The sequence below is a fragment of the Muscardinus avellanarius genome (assembly GCF_963383645.1).
Source record: "Muscardinus avellanarius genome assembly, chromosome: X".
NCBI lineage: Eukaryota > Metazoa > Chordata > Mammalia > Rodentia > Gliridae > Muscardinus > Muscardinus avellanarius.
This window is the reverse complement of record NC_137792.1, coordinates 24,531,797-24,555,344: the sequence shown is the minus strand read 5'-3', so window position 1 is coordinate 24,555,344 and position 23,548 is coordinate 24,531,797. Positions and strand designations below refer to the sequence as shown.

The window sequence follows — 23,548 nt, the reverse complement described above, 5'->3', positions numbered from 1 at the left end:
GAGAAAGAATGGCAATTCATGCTAGAGATGGCCAGCTTCCAGGTCTATATACTCTTGACCACTTAGGGACTGGTGCATATCAGAATGAACACTTCTCTACATATGCAAGTGTAGAAGGGAAAGAAAGGGAAAGAAAGACATGGAATAGAAGGACAATAAAGGAAGTTTAGTCTGAATATCTGGTTCAATCTCTTTCCATGTGGATGAAGACCAGGGAACTGTGTGCTTCTTGTTCAGGATGACTCTGCCCTGCCAACATAATGTATCCATGGTAGAAAGATGGCTCAACTGGTTATTGATTACTGACCTAAAATGGTACAATGATGTACTGAGGAACCATATCTCCACAGGATATTCGAAAAGAATACTAAACAGCAAGTGTCTGTTGTGTCAATCTGCTGTAAGACATGAAAGGGTTGCTTGGGAAAGCACTTTTCTAGTGGGGTGGCCGGAGGTAAAAGCTATCTCCACAAAAGGGAAGAGTATGTCTAGAGGGAATAGGGTATTGCTAACTTCCAAAATGATCAGAAGAAAATACATGCTAGGGAACCCAGAACACCATACAGCCTGCTTCTAGAAGGTATACTCCAAGGAAATTGGAATTAAATGGTCCAGCCCATCAAATGAATAAGATAAACAACAATTTGGATGATTGGCAACTCATGTGTATTAAATAAAAGTAATATCCTTTCTAAATAAAAGTCATATACATATCAGGCATATTTAGTTTGCTCTGGAAAAAAGGTTTTTGAGTGAAGAGAAGGCACATGCCTGTGACCCCAGTACTTGGGATGCTGAGACAAGAGGATCATAGGTTCACAGTCAGTCTCCACAACTTGGTGAGGCCCTCTTCAACTTAATGGGACCCTATTTCCAAAATTAAAAATAAAATTGGGTTGGGGTATAGCTCAGAGATAGAAAATCCCTGGGTTCAATCTTAACACACACACACACACACACACACACACACACACACACACAGATGTATAGTTGCCTCAATTCCCATGGGCCATGGTTAGTTTAGTGATGTAGTAACAGTACAGAGGAAGACATTATTTGGGGATAATTTAGAATAAAATTAATAAGTTTCCATAATTTTTGGATAATCATAAGCAGAGAAGGAAAAAGTACCTAAGAAACAAAATCTTAAAAAAGCCAAATCACTAGATATCATGTAAAATATTTTTAGTTGACTAGAAACAAAGCAAATGACAACTCCTCTTTGGGACTGTTGGTCCGGAAGAGCCTGATAAAAAAATTAGATGACCATGAGACTTCAGATTACGGAAACATCCTAAGTAAGAACTGCTCACAGTTGTATGAGGGATTATTGGGTTGCTTTACCTAAAAACATAGTTGTAACTATTTGCCAATATGAAGTTATTCATTAAAATGGGTAAGAGGTCATTTGCAAGGGGGAAGAGACTATATTGATGAATGCTTATCAACTGATAACATTTTCAGAAGAGGTAAGGCCAGAAGAAAAATGGAGAGAGGCAAGAGGAAGTTAAAATCTAATTCCTCATGAGTACAGATGTGTGTGTGTGTGTGTGTGTGTGTGTGTGTGTACGCGAAGGTGTGTACCAAAAGGTAGACACTGAAATCTATTTCCTCTCTTGGCTGTATAAAGCCAAAATGTCAAAGGCAGAGCTGAGTGTGGATGAGCCCAGATGGCTTCATTTCATCTAGGAAAATGTGTCATGTATAAACCAATCATTTCATCTTACACTCCTGAATTTAAAGAGCTATTGGCCACTTCAGAAGAGTGATGATGGGTAATACTTACTGAAGACTTAGAGTCTGACAGGCACTGGCTTCACCTTAAGCCTGTAAGTTCCATATTTTTTCATTTCCCATTTACTGTTAAGAGAACAGGCCCAGAGTGGCTGGAGGTAGAATATGCAGGATTTGTATCCATACTGAATTTAGAATTAAACATCAATGATGTAGATAGAGCCATGATGAGTATAACAAGAAATATTAAAGATTGCAAACCTCCAAGTTGAAATCTAAGTTGGTTGTTTTTCATTAAAACCAGCCAGTGATGAAGAATTCAATCACTACAAAATACAGCAGTATTCCTTAATCCAAAAACTCAAGGAGCTGTAAGGCTTTCAAAGAACTATGTAGTAGGGCTGGGATATAGTTCAGTGGGAAAGCTCTTGCTTTTGTGTACAATGTCCTGGATTCGATCCCCAGTACATTCCCCACCTCCCGCTGAAAAAACATAAAACGAAACAAAAAACCAAGTTAAAGAATTGTGTAGTAAAATATTTCAAGTAATAGAAAATATAACTTGATAAGACCCAGGTATGGTCGCACATGCCTATAATTTCATTAATTGGGGGGCAAGATAGGAGGATCGCAGGTTTAGGGCCAGCCTCGTAACTTAGTAAGACCCTGTTTCAAAAATAAATAAAAACGGACTGCGGGTATAGCTCAGAGGGAGAATGTCCTTGGGTTCAATCTCTAGTAGAAAAAGAAACTTGATAAATTTGAATATTCCAGATTTTACAAAGGCAAACATATCTCTCTTCCAAAGAAAGAAAGAAACAAACAAACAAAAACCCCACACATTTTAATGTTTAAGGCCAACTATCCTTACAAGTTTTTAGTAGTTTGCCATTTATGGCTTTCTTTTCTTCCTGATTCTAAGAAACAAAACCCAGTACTAGAAAAAAAATTTTAAAAACCTGAGTTCCAGGTTCAGATCTCTCAAAAAGATGACAAGAATTGTTGCTGGTTCAGAATTACCAGTATGACAAGAGAGAGAGAGAGAGAGAGAGAGAGAGAGAGAGAGAGAGAGAGAGAGAGAGAGAGAGAGAAGCCAAACACCTGTAATCTGTTTCTATGGCATGAGCCATTAAAAAGGCCACATAAAAGGGAACGATTTTTATAAAGAGAAACATTAACCACTCCTCTCAGTTGCTTTTGCTTGTTTGTAATGAATATTGTTCATCAGTATGTAATTCAGTAAGACAGAGAAAAATGAAGAGAAAAAAATGGACCTACAGTGTGATTTACAAGAGGAAACGACAAAGAAGGAAGACACCTTACAAAGAGAGTGCTACGGACTCGACAAAATTAGTATCTTGAAATCCTAACCCCTAATTTGATGGTATTAGGAGACAGGGCCTTTGGGAGATAATTGGGTCAGGAGGATAGAGCTCCTGTGAGTGGAGTGAGTGTCCTTATAAAAAGACAGAAGAAAGCTTTCTTTTTGTTCTCCACCATATGTAGATAAAGAGAAGGCGGTCATCTGTGAACCTAGGAGCAGGCCCTCACCAGACACTGGATTTGCCAGCAGCCTTGATCTCAGACTTCTAGCTTACGGAACTATGAGAATTTTCTGCTTTGTAACCCATCCAGTCTAGGGCATTTTTGATATAGCAGCCCAAACTGAGAGAGAATATAAATCACATAGACTATGATATAAACAAAGCCAAGGAAGCTCGGTGACAAGTTTATGTGCACATTTCATTCTGTTTTCAATCCGTTCCCCCTGGTATTGCTTTAGGATAAACCCACTGAAGATTTTAATATGATGGTGGTATATTTAACTGAAGACCTGCATGGAGATAGGACACCTTGGTACTTTCCTATATGAAATAAAATAGGACTCAGAATCTAAAATCTTAATTATTAAGTGGTTTTGCTCCCTACCTAATTACTCTTTCTCATTTTTCTTGTTCTATTCCCTTTCCTCCTTCTAGCTCCCAAATTGCAACCCTAGGAATTTCTGTGACACAAAAACAAGAACGCCCAGTTTGTCATTAATAGGCTTAGGTGTTACCACAGACCCAGAACATAGAAAGTTAAATTCCTTCTACATTCATTCTTATAGTGAATTCATCTATAATAAGTTGGGATGATTACATCTGTTAGTAACTTTCTTTATTTTGGTGGGGGTTACTGAGGACCAAACCCAGAGGCATTCTACCTCCAAGCTACACCACCAGCCTGATTTTCTTTATTTGGAAACAGGGTCTCACTAGTTTGCTGAGAGCCTCACTAAGTTGCCAAGACTGGCTTTGAACCTGAAATCCTCCTGTCTCATCCTACCAAGTACTGGGATTACAAGCATGCACCACCATGCCTAGGTCTGTTAGCAACTTTTTTTATGTGTGGTACTAGGGATGGAACCCAGGGCATTTTTACCTCTGAGCTACACCTCAGCCCGGTTTTATTCTTTTATTTTAAACAGGGTCTCACTAAGCTGCAGAGGGCCTCACCAAGTTACTGAGGCTGTCCTCAAACCAGTGACTCTCCTGTCTTAGCCTCCCAAGTGCTAAGATAACAAGCATACGCCACTCCCAAGTGTTAGCTACTTTAAATTCAACATTCTGAGCAATCTAATTTTGAACTGCCCAGAAAGCAGCTTTGATCACAAGTCCAATATCGCCTCATCCAAAATAGAAATCTATTTTTTCTCCTAGGTTGGCACCCCTTAAATATTTTTCAGCTCAGAAGTAGAATGTCCAGGGTCCAGTCCCTAGTACCAGAAATAAAAAATAAAAAAAATAAATTAAAATGGCTTGGAGTGTAGCTGCCAAGCATGGTGGCGCACGAATGTAATTTCAGCATTTGGGAGGCTGAGACAAGAGGATCACAGTTTGCGGACAGCCTCAGCTACTACTTAGTGGGGCCCTTTGCAACTCAGTGAGACCCTGTTTTAAAATAAAGAATAAAAACTAGGGCTGGAGGTGTAGCTCAGAGGTAAAAATGCCCTGGGTTCCATCCCCAGTACCGAAAAAAAAAAAAAAAAGAGGCTTGAGGGAGGGAGTCCCCTTGACCCTTTGGCCAGGACACATAGAAGGCAGTCTATAAGGAACAAGTACCTGACACTGAAACTCCTGAAGACTTGCTCTTGAACGTCACAGAATCTGTAACTATGAGAAGTAAATTTCTGCTATTTATAAATTATTCAGTCTAGAGTATTTTGTTTTTGCTTTTGCTTTTGTGTTTCACTTTCAAAACTGAAAAACAATTCTATTTAGGTGTAAGTTATTCCCCTCCAACATTTTATATTGATTTATCTTTGTACTAGAATTGAATCTGGGGGAGTTCAACTTCTGAACTACTCTCTTAACCCTAGTTCTTGATTTTTCTTTTGAAACAAGGTCTCATAAATTACTATGTACTGGCCTCAGATCTCTGATCCTCCGATCTCAGTCTCGAGAACTGGGATCACAGGTGTGTGCCACTGTACATTTACTTCTGATCTCGCTTTCAATTTACTGATTTGTCTTCAGCTAGCCTACTCTGATGTAGAAACCATCAACTGAATTCTTAATGTAGTTCTAAAATTTCCATTTGTAAATTCATTTCTAATGTTTTGTCAAGACTATCAAACTTATCAATTCCTTGAGCATGTTAATTACATTAAAGACTGATGACTCTGATATCTGGATTTCCTATGAGTCTGTTTCTGATGTCACTTCTTTTGGTTTTCAGTCATGTTTTGTTTTCTATGTGACACTATAATGTTTTATACAAAATTAGAAATGATACAGAAAAGATTCTAGAGATAACTGAGGCTTTAGATGATGTGTTCCTCCATAGTGGGGAAATATTTTTTGTTTCGAAAAGACAGGCTAGATGAGAAAAATCTTAATAAAATGAGTTTATTTTAATCTGGGCTTCAATTCCTGTGAGGGCTGGTATCTTTACGGTGGACCTTACTTTTAGGATTTGGCCCTTCTTAGTCCAATCCAAAGTCTGGGGAGTTTATAAATATTCATTCCTATCCTTTGGGGCCCCTGACTCTTCTTTTTGCCTCCCCATCTTTATGAAGCTGTAAAAGTGCTACTTAGCCCCTCGGAGAGTCCTTTCAGAAGGTATAGCTACCTCTAGAAGATAAGCAACAGCATACTGGATCTTGATTGCATAGCTTATCACTAATCTGGTAGCATTCTAGTCTGTCACAATTTAATTTCACTTTTCTAGTTGTTTTCAGCAGACTGATGGGTTTGAAATAACCCATCCTACTGCTGTGGGATACTAAATTCTCCTTTATCGCTCCTCTCATCCCAAGCTTTCCAGTGTATCAAGTCTACATTATTCTGCATGGCTCTTCGTATGCCCTCACCAACCCTTATCTATCCAAATTGGAGTGCAAACTTGTGTATTGGAGGTACTTTATATTCCAAACTGTAGCTTTATTTTGACGTAAAGCTACATGACAACCAGGCATGGTGGCACACACCTATAATCCCATTATTTGGGAGACTGAGACAGGAGGATTGCAAGGTTGAGGACACATTCTTACAGGCTCATAGCAGGTAGTTTAATCTCATGTGGCTTACATTTAGACTTAATCCATCCTGTGCCTCTTAAAATAAGAGCCAGCAAGGCATAATAGCTGGGGGAAATCAGAAAATAAACAGAAAAAAGAACCAAATAGGCTGCACTGCAGCCACCAGTGTGCATCCTGCCTGGGGTGCGGACAGTTTCCTAAGCTCAGGTTAGCTTGCTTAGAGAAGCTAGTCAAAACGGAGTAGCATGGTTCTCTAAAGACTGCAGAGAGCTACCATTGGTAAGTTTCTGGCTCTGAAGGAAGGGGGCCAGTTAAACCGCTACCACACTAGACGTGGTGGGAAGAAGAACAAAGCTCTCAAAACTTAATATGTATGAGAAGGTAGGTGACGCCAGGCATGGTGGTGCACGCTTGTAATCCCCGCACTTGGGAGGCAGAGACAGGAGGATCGCGCAGGTTTGAAGCCAGCCGCACGCACTGGCTTAGGAGACCCTGTTTCCAAATAAAAAAAATGTAAAAATAGGTCTGGGAGTGTAGCCCGGAGGTAGAAGGCCTTCCAGGAACCCCAGTACCACCAAAAAAAAAAAAAAAAAAAGAGAGAGAGAGAGAGAGAAGGGAGGTGTCTGCTTTAAAGCCACGCCTCTGGGCCCACCTACAGTGTTGCCTCTAGGAGGTAAGCAGCCTCTACTGGCCTCTCCCATAGTATGACTAATAATAACTCACACCTAGGTCTCTGATGCTGCTGCTCAAGCTCACAAAGAACTTCTGCCCTGGGTGAATAGATGCTTAAATGTAAAGGTTTCTTGTAAAAGCCTGTAAGATAACTCTATTTTCATGTGCTTTGTTCTCTTACTCTCTAAAAGTCAATTCTAAGATTCTAACCTTCCTCTGGCAAGAAGGAAATAAGAAGAGCTTTTTCAAGCAAGCACCTATACAAAACTACAGCAAAATAGAGCTTCCTATTACAGAAAAAAAAGTCTTTTCATTTTTTTTTAACTCACAGACTTTTATCCATTCGCCTGGTTTGCACAGATACATTTTCTGTTCTGATTTTTTTTCCCCTTTTTATCTAACTAGAGGCTTTCTAGGTCTCTTTTTGGTTGTTTTCTCCTCTGGTCTTTACTCAACAGCTATTCAAGGGTTAATTCTCTGTTTAGCACCTTAAGAAAGGGGCTAAACAGTGATGGTGACTGGTGTATTTGCCTGCCATGTGGAGACAAAGTGGCCACCTGCATACATTTAATTCACTGTCCTCTATGCTTGACAAACTAACCAAGCATTACCAGCTATATAAAATTTCCCCATATATGTGTCATACAATAAAATCGGTTACAGGATGCTTTGATTTCTAAAAGCTCTAGATCTAACATATATATAATTATGTATATATCCATAATGTATATATGTATAATCGTAACTCCTTTGTCTCCTGCCTGTTGATGCTGCTTGTTGTGCCACGTGTGTAATGTGTCCATATACTGCTTACATGGTACCACACATTGGTATATTAATAAATGGACACTCATTAAATTGACAAAAACAAAACCAAATGCCTGCATTCACATGACCTAAATAAATCTAACAACTCAGCAAATTTAAGATTTATTCATGAAGTTAAAGTAAAAATGCGCTTAAAATTACCAACACATGCCTTTTCCCTAGGTAAATGGTCAAGCAAGATTATGTTCAGTTCTGTAGGATGTTTCCAAATACAATGTTCATGGCTTTTAAAGTTATCTCTCTGGTAGGAAAAAAAATGTTTTAAGACACTAGTAACATTTATCTGTTGTCTTAATTTTAATTATTATATTAGGTAAATATAAAATGTAATTAATGCTTTAAAATGCCTGTGGCTTCTTAGGATCTAAAATAACATTTCAGTTGATTAAATGGGCTTCTAAATTATCAGTATATAAAGCAATATTGTTAAATGGCATTGATTTGGGTCTCTACCAAAAGACAACAAAGGATGCTAAAAATCAGGGTTCAGATCAGTATGCAATTTTATATATATTGCTTTGATGGGAACAACTATTTTTTTAACTAAAGACCCTAAAAATTTAGAGACAATGATCAGACCAATAAAATATTCCTTAACAATCTTAAGCTGAGAGCTGTACATGCTGGGCATCCTGAGTTTCATTCCCTTACTGGCCATTGTCCTAGGAAAAACTAAATACAGATAGACTATGTACATTTCCCTTTGGCAACAAAGGGAAGTCACAGACAAACAGCAATAAATGCTGCATTTACCATGGTACAATTAGGCCTGCAATCATCAGGGTGCTGGTCCCACTGCTCAATGATACCCCACCACAGATACCTCATATGTATCTAGCAGTAGTAACTAGGTGCCAGCTCTTTGCCACACTTATAAGCATGGATAAACCCAGTAGACGAACATTGTTTATGGTGATGCATGAAATGGATGACACATAGCCAGGGGACACTATGGGGCCAATCACACATTGAAAGAACTAAAAGGACACTTTTATTTCTACTCTTTCTCTCAGATGGCCCATCTGACAAGCCTGCCAACACCCCATTAAATTTCTAGTCTTTGTATTACCTGCGCTTATGTTTGGTAGTATAGATCAAAGGATAGAGAAGATGGCCACAAAAAGAAAAATGTAAACAATGACACTATCTTGTAGCTAGATCTGTTTTGTAAGATATCTAAAGTTTGTATTAAGAGCCGGGCGTGGTGGCGCACGCTTGTAATCCCAGCACTTGGGAAGTTGAGACAGGAGGATCGCACAGGTTCAAATCCAGCCTCAGCTACTTAGTGAGGCTCTCAGCAACTTAGTGAGACCCTGTTTCCAAATAAAATATAAAATAGGTCTGGAAGTATAGCCCGGAGGTAAAGGCCCCTGGGTTCCATCCCCAGAACCACAAAAAAAACCCAAAAGTTTGTATTAAGAAAAAATCCAAGCTATGTTTGCAAGTTAAATCAGATGTAGCCATTCTGGCCATACTAACAGATAAATAATTGTCATACAACCAAAGTCCAAAAAGACAAAAGAAAAACCAATATAACTAAAAGGAGATTTTGTATGTGTGAGGGAAATGCTTTAGGTGGAAAAAAAATTTGTATGGAAATATTTTGGGTCTAAATGTCTGAGTTATCCCACAGGGAAAAAAAGATGAGAAGAAAAATAAAAGGGTTAAGCAAGTCACAGGGCTTGAGGAAATTGCAAGTAATTTGTAAAGAAAAAGAATGTGTAATGAAAAGAAATTATTTGAAGGGTTTTCTAAAGCTGGGTGTAATGGCACATGCTTGTAATCCCAGCATTCGGTAGGCTGAGACAGGAGGATCGCAGTTTGAGGACAGTCTCAGCTACTACTTAGTGGGGCCCTTTGCATCTCAGTGAGACCCTGTTTCAAAATAAAGGATAAAAAATAGGGCTAAGGGTTTGGCTTAGAGGTAGAATGCCCCTGGGTTCCATTCCCAGTACTTCCCCAAAAAAAGGGTGGTTTTAAGAGTTACATTAAATACATTGATTATATGCTTAAAACAATTAGGTTTTCTTAAGATATTGATCTGCTTTTGGCAAAATTTTACCCACAAAAACCCTGGAGAGTAAAAATTTTACATTTGATTAAGATAATATCCTGTGTTTCTTGCTGTATATTGAAAATAATTGTTCCCGTCTTCCCCCCAGAACTGGGGATTGAACCCAAGGGCATTCTACCTATGAGTTACATCCTCAGCCTATTATTTTATTCTTTATTTTGAAATATAGTATCACTAGCTGTGCATGGTGGCGCATGCTTGTAAACCCAGCATTTGGAGGCTGATACTGGAGGATCATGGTTTGTGGGCAGCCTCAGCTACTTAGTGAAGCCCTCTGCAATTTAGTGAGACCCTGTTTCAAAATAAAGAATAAAAAATAGGGCAGGGGTATAACTCGGAGGTCGAATGCCTCTGGGTTACATCCCCAGACACAAAAAAAAAGAAAAGAAAAGAAAAGAAAAGGAAAGGAAAAAGAAATACAGTGTCACTAAGCTGCAAAGAACCTCATTAAATAGATGAAGCTGGCTATGAACCTGCAATTCTATTGTTTCAGCCTCCGAAGTATTAAAATTATAAGCATGTGCCACCATGCCTCATTGACAATAATGTTTTAAATATTTGTGTTCTCAAGTGTACAGGACTTATAAAATACAGAATATAAGATTACTAAGCTAATGACATATAAACAAAATAAAATGGTAATGGCCTTTCAAGGGTAATATTTATATGTTCCTAATTGCATCACAACCATCTTCTTTATACAAACTTACAAATGAGATTTATTTTTCCTTGATAATTCTGTTGTGTTTTTCTTATAAAACTATACAACTGTTGTTTGTTAACATTTAACAGAAATACAAATATAGTGTTTTGATAACAGCTGTTCCCTGCAAGACAGCTTAATAGGATTGGCGAAACTGATCTTCTGGGTATTTAACAACTTAGAGAACAATCAGCAAAGAAAATAATTTTTAAAAAGCCAATATTTTGGCCCCAGTCCTCTAAGGTTAAATAGAAACCAGGGATAATGAACTTTGCTAAAGACCCCTGCAAATCCAGTAAGTCATCTGACCTCCCCAAATGGGGAGATTACAAAGGCCTCAGAGATTGGAAGCCACTAGCACGTACTCTGCAAAGAGGAGGCTCATTAGAGAGAAAATGTCCTGTATACTTCAAAGAAAGCCAATGGTCAGCAATACTAAGACCTGTCCCAGCAGATAGTACAACTGGTAAAGGTAAAACCTCACTAAGTCCCTACCCTGAGAAGCCTTGACTGACCGTAATAGCAAAATTGTTTTTAAAAATAACTTTTTCTTAGCCGGGCGTGGTGGCGCACGCTTGTAATCCCAGTATTTGGGAGGCTGAGACCTGGAGGATCACGGTTCATGGACAGCCTCAGCTACTTAGTGAGGCCCTCTGCAACTCAGTGAGACCTGGTTTCAAAATAAAGAAAAAATAGGGCAGGAGGTGTAGCTCGGAGGTCAAATGCCCCTGGGTTCCATCCCCAGACCCGCAAAAAAAAAAAAAAAAAAAAAAAAAAAAAAATTTATTCTTGCCAAACATTAGGCTAACTACTTGTTCTCGAATAACTAGCAGGAAAGTACAACCAAAATAAGTATGCTATTCTGGAGTAAAAAAAAAAGTCATACTATGGAGCCATTTAAAAGACCACCCATATAATATAACCATTTTCTGACTTTGGCTACTCCTTATATTCTACATTACCATTATAATTTATAATGATATTTCTGGTTTTAGGCTCATAGAAAAAATAAGATATGAAACCAATGCCCGAAACCTTATAAGATGCTATGAAGTTAAACCTGTTGTTCTTGAGTTTTACAGGTCCAGGATAATCAGATGCTACAAAAGTGAAAATTCCTATTCCAGTAAGCATCTAGGAGATCGGAGTCCTATTCAAAATCTTACAGACATAAAACCCTGTTTAAGCTAAGTTAAAAACAACGTGCTTGCCAGGCGTGGTGGCACACGCTTGTAATCCCAGTGTTTGGGAGGCTGAGACAGGAGGATTGCATAGGTTCGAAGCCAGCCTCAGCTACTTAGTGAGGCTCTCAGTAACTTAGTGAGACCCTGTTTCTAAATAAAGTATAAAATAGGTCTGGGAGTATAGACCAGAGGTTAAAAAAAAAAGCCCCTGGGTTCACGCCTAGTACCCCGAAAAAAATACATGCTTGGTTTTTTCAGGTTTTGTGCCACAAAAACTTTTTGCAATGATATATAAAGTAACTCACGGTCTATGTAAATGGGTTGGCTACCTGTCCTCCAATTTAAAATAACAGGTAGGTGGCTCACATAAAGGGTTATAAAAAAAACCATTATGGAAGGATATCTGGGTTATTGTATAATATACTAATGTATCAGGTTTTCATGTAGATGTGCACTAAACCACCATGAATGACTTTGAGCCAAGATAACCAGACTCTCTCAGTCCTCCAGCTCCAGATTACTATGAAAACAAAACACCATTTGAAGAGCTTCTTCTTCCATGGTCCTCTAAATCATCCACCCCCCAAGACTCAAAACTGAAATACTCTGACAGCACCCCATACCAGCTCAAAGCAGTTATAACAATTATCACCCCATTTCCTTAATAGCAGTTAGGGTCACTTCATCAGAGGAGGGAACATTAGGCAGGGTAGAGGAGCTGGGTGGGAACAGGAAGGAAAAAGGCCATCTGCATTCCTTCTGTGAGGTTGGAAGAGGGCAACAGAAAAGTGGCACCAGGGAATCAGGACTCTGACCAGCCCACAGAAAACCATTCAAATTAAGGATTAAAACTGAGCAAAAGTCATTCGTTCCCCAAAAGCTGATTCTGACCAATCTTAAAAGGGTACATAGAAACCCTCAGTAAAGTTTAAAAGCCCACTTCCCAAGAGCTACAAGGTCACTCTCTTTCTGTCCTTGGAAGACAGATGGTGTGTCTTCTATCTTTCCCTGACTTAAAATAAATTTTCATATTTCTATACCCTTTTCTAGTCCTTGGATCTACTGGACAAGAACTCTAAAAGCAGAAATGTCCTCATTTCAATAAGACATTTTCACCATCACAGCTTATTCATACTTTTTCTCAATTTTTTTCTTTCTCTAATGCAATCAGCACATGATTTAAGGCCCAAATGAACTCTAACCTCAATTATGCTGGTATGCCAAAAATTAAAAATCCATACTGAATGCACATGATTGCAATCCCAGTACTTGGGAGGCTGAGAAAGGAAGATGGCAGATTCACAGCCAGCCTCAGCTAGTTAGTGAGGCCCTCCACAACTTAGTGAGACCCTGTTTCAAAATAAAGAATAATAGGGCTGGGTACATAGCCTGGAGGTAGAATGCCCCTGGGTTCAATTCCCAGTACCGCGAAAAAAATATCATACTGAAAGACTTGTCCATATTCATATACAACTTAGCAGCACACACTCAACTCTTTCCTCATTTTTTGTTGGTCTCTTTCCCAAACTAGATTACAAAGTGCTTACAAAAACAGTCAAAAACACATGTGACTCAGTGTACAAAAGCTGTTCTTCATATAAGATAGGTGCATTTAAATTAATATTCCAAACACAAAGAATGGGAAAAGGGCAGAGAAGGAAACAGGAAGAAGGAAAAGATGTATATAGAAAAAAAAAAAACTGGGAGTGAAGTGGTTACTTAAATTCTTCATTGTAAGCATTTCTTCAACTAGCTTAGTTGCAGATGTGTTTTTTTTTTTCTTTTCTATGGTGCCAGGGATTGAACTCAGAGGCATTCTACCTTCGAGCCATGCCCTAAGCCCTATTTTATTTTTTCATTGGAAAAAGAGTCTTGCTAAATTGCCAACAGCCTTACTAAATTGCTGAAGCTGGCCTCATACATGGGATCCTCCTGTCTCAGCTTCCCCAGTGAAGCTGTTTTTAAATGACCATTCAGTCAGAGACAAAAAAGGGAATAAGCTCTTAGGTCCTGAACTGGTTAGTGATAAAATCTTTCCTGCCCCCTCTTTCAACAATGTGTGGAATGTGCCTTTTCTCCAAGCTTCTATTCTTAACCAGAGACCAGAAAGAAGACAATACCAAGATGTTTCTGAGGATAGTCAACAAAGAAAAAAATCCTGAAAAAATTACCATACTCCTGATTAGCGGAAAACTAGTCCGCCTTGGATAAAGTAAAAGACTAGATCCTCCTTTTGTTGAAGGGGGCAGCCTGAGTTTTCTCTCAGCCAGTGCTGAGAGTCACCTTCTGCCACAGGTAAAGCCTCCCTCCCTTTTCTCTTCCCAATTAAAGCCTTGCCTATTTGTTTAAACTCTTTGGCCAGGTTTCATTTCTCCTGTCACTGGTTCAGACGTTTCCATCTCCCTGGTTTTCAAAACTTTAAACTTCAATTTTTACAACGCAGGATTTGGAACTTAATAGGAACTTTCTGGTTACTTAGTGTAGGGCCTTACTTCTGCTAGTGGGAAAAAGTACAACTCTTTATGAATTTTTATATGTTTAACTTTCTTATACCAGAAAGACAGGGCTCAGTCACCCTTGGCAAAATTTCTAGTTATTACCTTCTCCCAGTTCCCCAATGTGGTTGATCCAGATATTTGCTTTATATAGCATCCTCTTGACGAACACCTCCCTAAGGGAGGCTGCACAAAGACTCCTTGCCTGGCTCTGCTGACCCCCCCACATCACATTTCTACGCAGATCTACCAGTCAAAGAGTAAACTCCTGAAACCTGTTCCTTCCTTAAGCCCACCAAATAGAATCTTCTGTAGCAAATCTTTTTTAGTTATCCTTTGTATCTAATAAAGTTATTGGAGCACAGGTTCTTCTCTACTCCCTGCCTGCACTATCTGAGATCTGTGTATGACCTCCAAGCAATGCTTGTGCAGTCCACAAAGGCCTATGGGTAAAAATATTTATATTTCCATATTTTATTTTATTTTATTTTGGTACTAGATAGTAAACCTAGGGGCATTCTACCTCTGAGCTACACCTCCAGTTCTATTTTATTTTTTTACTTTCTAACCTTGGCATGCTTGCTTATTTATTTATTCATTTACTTATTTGTGACACCAGGGATTGAACCCAGGGGCATTCTACCTCCAAACTATAACCCCAGCCCTATTTTTTTATTCTTCGTTTTGAATCAGGGTCACATTAAGTTTCAGAGGGCCTCATTAGTTAGCTGAGGCTGGCTGTGAACCTGTAATCCTCCTGTCTCAGCCTCCCAAGTACTGGAATTACAAGAATGTGCCACCATGCCTGGCTTTATTTTTTGTTTGTTTGTTTTGTTTTTGGAAACAGGTTCTAAGTTGCTGAGAGCCTCATTAAACTGCTGAAGCAGGCTTCAAACCTGTAATCCTCCTGCCTCAGCCTCCCAAGTACAAGGCTTTTAAGTGTGCACAATTCGTGTGTGTGTGTGTGTGTGTGTGTGTGTGTGTGTGTGTGTTACTGTTGATTGAACCCGGGGGTATTCTATCTCTAAACTACACCCCTACCCTTTTTTTAAATTGGAAACAGGATCTCACTAGGTTGATGGGAGTCTCATTATTTCCTGAGGCTGTCCTCATACTTGGAATTCTCAGCCTCCTAAGTACTGGAATTACAGGCCCCTAATCCCATGCCTGCCTTTTTTATGTTGAAACAGGGTCTCATTAGGTTGTTGAGTCTGATACACTGCAGAGGATGTCCTCAAACCTGTAATACTCCTGTCTCAGCCTTCCAAGTACTGGAATTATAGGTGTGTACCACCTTATCTGGCTTTATTTCCATATTATTCCTTTCCTAATAATTTAGAGTATATGTGTCTGGGGGGGGGGTACTCAGGATTGAACCCAGGGACATTCTACCTCTGAGCTATACCTCCAGCCCTTTTTATTTTAAAATTGGATTTTGCTAAATTGCTAAGGCAGGCCTCATCAATCCTGCTGTCTTACCTTTCCAAGTGCTGAGATTACAGGGGTGCCACGACACCCTGGTGTAATATCCATCTTAAAGAACTTAAATCACAAAAAGCTCTATCTAATTAAAGTAGTTAGCTAACATTAACATACCAAAAATACTGTTCATTAAAGTTCTAAGTCAGGCATGGTGGTCCAAGAATGTAATCCCAGTACTTGGGAAGCTAAGAGAGGAAAATCCTATGTTTGAGGCCAGCCTCCACATTTTGGTGAGACTCTGTTTCAATGAAAAAAAAATGGCTGGAAATATAACACAGAGGTAGATGCACCCAGTTTTCATCTTCAGTACCTTCAAAAGAATTTTTTGATAGTCAACCTCACTGATATTCAAAATGAAAGACTTATGAGAAAACAAAGTAAAAATTTAAAATATGTACCCTCGTATAATAGGGTCTTTGGTTGAAAGTCTTGGAAAAACTTAAGTACTTTTTATCAAATAGAACATATACTAAGTGGTTTTTTTTTTAATAATGCAACAACATTAAATACTTTAATTTTTATAATACTATTCCTAAGGAATTCATGCTACTCTTATAATGTATCTTTTTACAAATCTTTTTTACATATCTTCTGCTTTAATATTTCTCTCAATCAATACTAATGTAACTGTATTACTAAAATAACGGTAAATTAACAATAACTCCCTCTAGATAGGCAGTGGTCACACCTATAGTCTTAGCACTCAGGAGGCTAAGGCAGGAGGACCACTTGAACCTAGGAGTTGGAGACCACCCTGGGCAATATTATAAAACCTCACCTCAAAAAAGAAAAGAAGCATCCGGTGTCATGGCATACATCTATAATCCCAGTACTTGAGAAGCTGAGAGGAGGACCACAGGTTCAAGGCCTAACTCAAGAATTAGTGAGACCCTGTCTCAAAATAAAAATAAAATTGGGCTGGGGATATAACTCAGAGGTAGAATGACCCTGGGCTCAATTCCCAGTACCATACATAAGTAAGTAAGTAAGTAAATAAATAAATAAATAAATAAATAAATAAATAAATTCACTGTCAACCTACCTCTGACAATTTCTAGCTCCATTCCCTATCTAACAACCTGTTATTTTATTGACTAAAAATGTGTTTTTCTATTTTTGACGGAGACTTAATGGTTATTACATTTAGAACACAATTTTCCTTTTAGGAAGTACCAGTACTGTTTAGTTAGTACTCAACAACTTTCATTTCCTAACAATGATTCTGAAAACTACCCATGGTCATTGACATCTAGGATGTGATTTCTAAAAGCAATATATTTGAATTTGAACCACTGCCGAAACAGCCAATTTTATAGCAGAAGCAGCTAAAATTCTAATACTTCATTTTTATAACCTCACAAAAGGAATTTAGTCAGGCATGGTAGTGCCATGCCTGTAATCCCAGTACTTGGGATGCTGAGGTAGGAGGATCAAAGGTCCAAGGTCAGTTTCAAAAAATAGAAAAATAAGAAAGTCAGTCATGGTGACACATGTTTGCAACCCCAGCATTTGGGATGCTAAGATAGGAGGATCTCAGGTTTGTGGCCAGCGTCAGCTACTTGGTGAGGTCCTCCGTAACTTAGTGAGACTATTTCGAAATAAATAATAAAAACAGGGCTGGGCGTGTAGCTGGGAGGTAGAATGCCCCCGGGTTTGATTCTTAGTACCACACACACATGCACACACACACACATACACACACAAAAGAAATGGGAATGGATATAGATCAATACAGATCAGAAGTAGAAAAAGTAATTCAAATTCTTAGATAGCAAGAAAACCATAACTTTATAGACAGATTACTATGGAAATTTGTAATTTTGATTTTTGAGGGTAGGAAGAAGTGAGATCTCATTTATGTCAGAAGCAAGTTTAAAACAATTCTGGCAACATTCACCCATTTGTATAATATAAATAATCAGCGAGAGGAGATACTATGGGAGAACATTGGTTCAATACATAAATTAATACAATCTAAAAATTATAAATAAAACAGCTAATTTCTTAGAGGATGCTTCTGCCTTATTCTTTATTTTGAAAGAGTCTAAGTTGAAGAGAGCCTCATTAAGTAGCTGAGGCTGTCTGCGAACCGAGATCCTCCTGTCTCAGCCTCCTAAATGCTGGGATTACAAGCGTGCGCCACCACGCCCAGGATTAGCAAGACATTTTAGAATAACCACATTTGCAAGTGTAGAGAGGCCCTGTTCTTAACCTCCATGCATGATGGCTTACCCACAGCATTGTAGAGAGGCTCTCCAGTTAACTTGTCCCAGACTACGGTGGTTTCCCTCTGGTTGCTGACACCAATAGCTTTAAAGATAAACAGAAGGGAGTAGAAAATTAAACAAGTGGAAAACTAATTCAGGGGGACAGTCAGTTTTGTTATAGACACAACTAAACATAACAATTCCCAAAAAAAGACATTTGGAACATTGGTAATGATACTATTTCAATTGAGTGACCCTAAAAGAAATTAACACATGATGTCAAGGTTTTTTTTATTTATACATATACCATCCTGCTATATTACTTACACACCATGACACAGACCCATATCAATACCCAAAGGAAAGGCTCCCAGTTTGCCTTAAAGAATACAATAATGCATAAGTTTATAATACCTAATTTATTATTTTGAGCACACCAACAATCACCTCATTTACTTACTTGCCAATTGCTGCAAAAAACCTCTTTCTATAAATTGTATATGTGTGTACATACCTGAATTTTAAGAAAATAGTCATAGGCAAAATTTCTCAGGTTGAGCAACCTTTTATTGTGGTTGGTTAGAAAGTCAGTTTTATTCCTATGTTTTAACAATATGTTACAATGCATGGGAGTTTAAATCAACACAATTATATCATGGCATTTACATTATCCTAACCTAAAAGTAACTAACTCAGGTGCCATATTTAAAAAATATGTTACCCTAAGTAAAATACTAATGCATAATATCTTATTCAGATCACTTTAGTTCTGCTAAATTAGGCTTTCCCAGACTTGTCTGTACTTCAGAATCAACTAGGGAGCTTCTAAAATATACCAATGGCTCTATTTATTTATTTATTTATTTATTTATTTATTTATTTATTTTTGGTGGTACTGGGGTGGAACCCAGGGGCTTTTCTACCTCCAGGCTATGCTCCCAGACCTATTTTTTAAAAATATATTTTATTTGGAAACAGGGTTTCACTAAGTTGCCGAGAGCCTCACTAAGTAGCTGAGGCTGGCTTCAAACCTGTGCGATCCTCCTGTCTCAGCCTCCCAAGTGCGGGGATTACAAGCGTGCGCCACGACGCCCGGCTAAAACATACCAATGGCTCTAGCCCAGCAAAAACCTATCCAACTTAACTGACCTAGGATGGAATCTGAGCATTGGTACTGGTTCCCAAAATTCACTAGGTGATTTTAATGAGCATCCCAGGTAGGAAACACTGAGCCAAAGGAATGAGCTCTAACAGAATTTAAGATCAGCACAGACCTTAAAGTCCACATCATCAATACCACTTTTGATGCTCAAATATAAAGAGTAATTGTCATGTGACCACCCAAAGAACACTTCAAGTGACAAGATACCCTATCTCTCAAGGCATATCAATCTGTGCTAGACTACTTTAGTATTTAAAAAAATATCCAAGCCAGGTGTGGTGGCGCACGCTTGTAATCCCAGCATTTGGGAGGCTGAGACAGGAGGCTGTAGTTCAAGGACAGCCTCAGCTACTTAGTGAGGCCCTTTGCAACCTAGTGAGACCCTGTTTCAAAATAAAGAATAAAAAATAGGGATGGGGTGTAGCTCGGAGGTAGAATGTCCCTGGGTTCAATATCCAGTACTGCAAAAAGAAAATAGAAAAAAAGAAAAAAAAATATCCAGCCAGTGGGCTGGGGATGGTGGCACACACCTGTAATTCTAGTACTTGGAAGGCTGAAATATAGAAGGATCACAGGTTCATGGCCAGCCTCAGCAACTTAGGGAGGCTGTCAGCAACTTATTGAGACCCTGTTTCTAAATAAAAAAATAAAACATGGCTAGGGGTATAGCTCAGAGGTAGAATGTTCCTGGGTTCAATCTCCAGCAACGCACGCACGCACACACACACACACACACACACACACACACACACACACACAGAGTTGGGACTGACAGCACAGGTGAAGGGAGGAACCCTAAGTGGGACTCAACACCATTAGTTCCCTTGAGATAAAAGGGGCAGGAAATCCACATACTAAGTAGAGGAATTGGGACCAAAGAAAATAAGACCAAGAAGTATAATACAATGGCAGCTACTTGGGAGGCTGAGGGAGGAGGATCACAAGTTCTAACCCTGTCTCAGCAACACAGTTGAGTCCCCGTCTCAAAATAAAATTGAGAAAAAGGCTCGGGAAAGCCAGGCGTGGTGGTGCAGGCTTGTAATCCCAATACTTGGGAGGCTGAGACAGGAGGATGGCGGTTCGCGGACAGCCTCACAACTTAGTGAGACCCTGTTTCAAAATAAAGAATAAAAAATAGGGCTGGTGGTTTAGCTTGGAGGTAGAATGCCCCTGGGTTCAATCCCCAGTACCACAAGAAAATCAAAGCAAAAAAAAAAAAAAGGGCTGGGATCCAGGCATGGTGGCACATGCCAGTAGTCAGTACTTGGGAGGCTGGGACAGGAGGATTGCAATTCAAGACCAGCCTCAGCAGTGTAGCAAGATTCTGAGCAACATAGTGAGATCCTGTTTCAAAAGAAAAATAAAAAGGGCTGGGGGCAGCTCAGAAGAAGATCGTCACTAGGTTCAATTCCCGGTTACTTAAGGGGGAGGGGTTGGGATGTAGCCCAGTGTTTGCCTAACATATGTAAACCCCTTGGTTCAATACCAATTTCTGCAAAATAAGGGGGAAAGAGTTTGGGGGACTCTTCAGTAGAGTATAGGTTCTGAAATCAGAGAGCTGTGGTTTAAATTTGGAGTTTGTTTTGTTTTTTCTCATAATTGTCATCTGTAAAATGAAGAAAATAAAGTCCTCACCTTACAGGGTGATCGTAGTGAGTCAATGTACATTAAAACAAATAACAGCTAGGTGTGGTTGCACACACCTGCAGTCTCAGTGCTTGTGAGGCTGAGACAGGAATTGAAAGTTCAAGGCTGGCCCCAGCAACTTAGCTTAAACCCTGTTTCAAAATAAGAAAATTAGAGCCGGGTATCATGACACACACCTGTAAACCCAATACTTGGGAGGCTGAGACAGGAGGATCACAGTTTTGAGGACAGCCTCAGCAAGTAGTGAGGCTCTCAACCTAGTGAGACTCTGTTTCAAAATAGAAACAAAAATAGGACTCAGACTGTAACTCTGAGATAGAATGCCCCTAGTTTCAATCCCCAGTACCACAAAAAAAGGAAAAAAAAAAGAAAATTAAAATCAGTTGTGGTGGAACACATCTGTAATTCCAGTACTTGGGAGGCTGAGACTAAAGGATTTAGGATTCGAGGACAGCCTCAGCAACAAGGCTCACAGAACTTAGTGAGATCCTGTTCAAAATAAAAAATAGAATTAGGCTGAGGAGTATAGATCAGAAGTAGAAAGAGTCTGGGTTCAATCCTCAGGACCACACACACACACACACACACACAAATAAAATAAAATAGAAAACTAAAAGGGCTTGGAGGTATAGTTCAAAGGTAGAACAACGCAGGGTTCAATTCCCAGTACTAAAAAAAAGCCAGATTGGTAGTACATGCTTGTAATCCCAGTACTTAGGAGGCTGACACTGGAGGATTCCAAGTTCAAGGATAGACTCAGCAGGGAGTAAGACCCTCTTTCAAAATAAAAATATAGTGCTGGGGGTGTAGCTCAGCACTGGGTTAAATCCTCAACATCAGACACACACACACACACACACACACACACACACACACACACACACCTGGCACATAGTAAGTGCTCAATAAGTGCTATCTACTTATTAATGGAGACAGAGTCAAGCAAACGTTGTAGAGAATGGGCCTGACCTAAGCAGGACACATAAGGAATTCCCCAGAAGCTGGCAGAAGCAATGGGTTTCTCCAGTGGAGTACTGTAAATATCAAACCTTTTTCTTCAGAACTGGGGATTGAACGCAGGGGCATTCTACCTCTGAGCTATACCCCCAGCCCCATTTTCTGTTCTTTAGATTTTGAAACAGGGTCTCACTAAGTCATAGAGGGCCTAAGTAGCTGAAGCTGTCCAGGAACCTGCGATCCTCCTGTCTCAAGCCTCCCAAGTAGTGGAATTACAAGCATGGGCCACCACACCCGGCAATAAAGTATCCTATTTCCTCGTCACTGCATTAATTTTCCTGTGAACGACCTGGCTGCTCCCCCAGCCACAGTCCTTGAGTCACTATTCAACACCCATCATATTGCCTCTTCTTGCTGACTCTTTCCGCCTTGTGTTCAGAATCTAATCTCAAGTGATTTCCATCTGATTTCTTGGTCATAGGATCCTCCCTGGCCACTCCTTTCTCTTCTATCTTAATTCCACTTCTTCATGCCAGGTAATATTGCTTTACTTGCAGACAATCAAAGTCCAGTGATAAAGCTTCTTGGAATTCTTCTCCAGCCACGTATTATCCATTCCTCCTTGGGGCTCTCAGCTCTTATGCAACCTTACCCTAACCCAGTGTGTGTGAGTGTGTGTGTGAGTGTGTGTGTGTGTGTGTGTGAGTGATTGAGAATTAATTTTTTTTTTTTTGGTGGTACTGGGGTTCCTGGAAGCCCTTCTTCCTCCGGGCTACACTCCCAGACCTATTTTATATTTTTGAAACAGGGTCTCTTACGCCAGCGCGGCTGGCTTCGAACCTGCGCGATCCTCCTGTCTCCGCCTCCCAAGTGCGGGGATTACAAGCGTGCGCCACCACGCCCGGCCAGTGATTGAGAATTAAATGTAGGGGTGTCTAACTCTGAGCTACACCCTCAGCCCTATTTTACTTTGTGCTATTTTGAAACAAGGTTTCGCTAAGTTGCTGAGGCTGGCTTTGAAGCAGAAATTCTCCTGCCTCAGCTTCCCAATTACAGGAAGGGGCCATCGGGTCTGGTACCTCTTGTCATTTTAGCCTAACATCCTCAATAAATTTTTTTGGTACTAGAGTTTGAACCCAGGGGCGTCCTCCTTCTGAGTCACATCCTTAGCCACCCACCTCTCTTTAGTTTTTGAAACAGGATCTCACCAAGTTGCTCAGGCTATCCTCAGACTTTTGGTTTCCCTGTCTCAGCTCCCACCCCCATCACTGGGACGACAGGTGTGTGTCACTGCGTCTGGCTTTTACATTTGTGTGTGCGAGGGGAGGGTACTGGGGATTGGATCCAGGGGAATTCTACATGCAAGGCACACCCCCAGTTCAATTTTTAGTTTCAAACAAGGTTTCACTAGGTTGATGAGAGTCTTATACTTGCTAAAGCTGTCATCAAACCCGTGATCCTCTTGTTTCAGTCTCCCAAGTACTGGGATTATAGGTATTTGTCACCACACACTGCCTTTTATAGTTTTAAAAACCCTTCTCTAGCCAGGTATGATGACACCTACGATCTCAGTATTTGGGAGGCTGAGTCGGGAGGATCACAGGGTTGAGGATGTAACTAAGGAATAGGATGTCCCTGGATTCAATCCCCAGTGCCAAGGAAAAAAATCCCCAGTTAAATTTTATTTAAACTTTGTTTAAAAAAATCTGGTTAAATTTTGATTATAGGTGTAAAGTTATAATCATACTTAATAAAATATACTTAGCCGGGCGTGGTGGCGCACGCTTGTAATCCCCGCGCTTGGGAGGCGGAGACAGGAGGATCGCGCAGGTTCGAAGCCAGCCGCGCGCGCTGGCTTAGGAGACCCTGTTTCCAAAAATA

At 39.7% G+C, this 23,548-nt stretch overlaps 1 protein-coding gene across 4 annotated transcripts in view; it reads right to left on the bottom strand.

The window, feature by feature from the left end:
* The window catches only part of GK (glycerol kinase), a gene marked incomplete at both ends in the record, with an annotated part of 95,757 nt that overhangs the window by 43,242 nt on the left and 28,967 nt on the right, over nt 1-23,548 (bottom strand). For all 4 annotated transcript variants that reach the window (XM_080718514.1, XM_080718515.1, XM_080718516.1 and 1 more), the window contains one exon: nt 17,927-18,004. In XM_080718514.1, the coding sequence (XP_080574640.1) occupies nt 17,927-18,004 (78 nt within the window). The remainder of the gene's footprint in view (nt 1-17,926; nt 18,005-23,548) is intronic.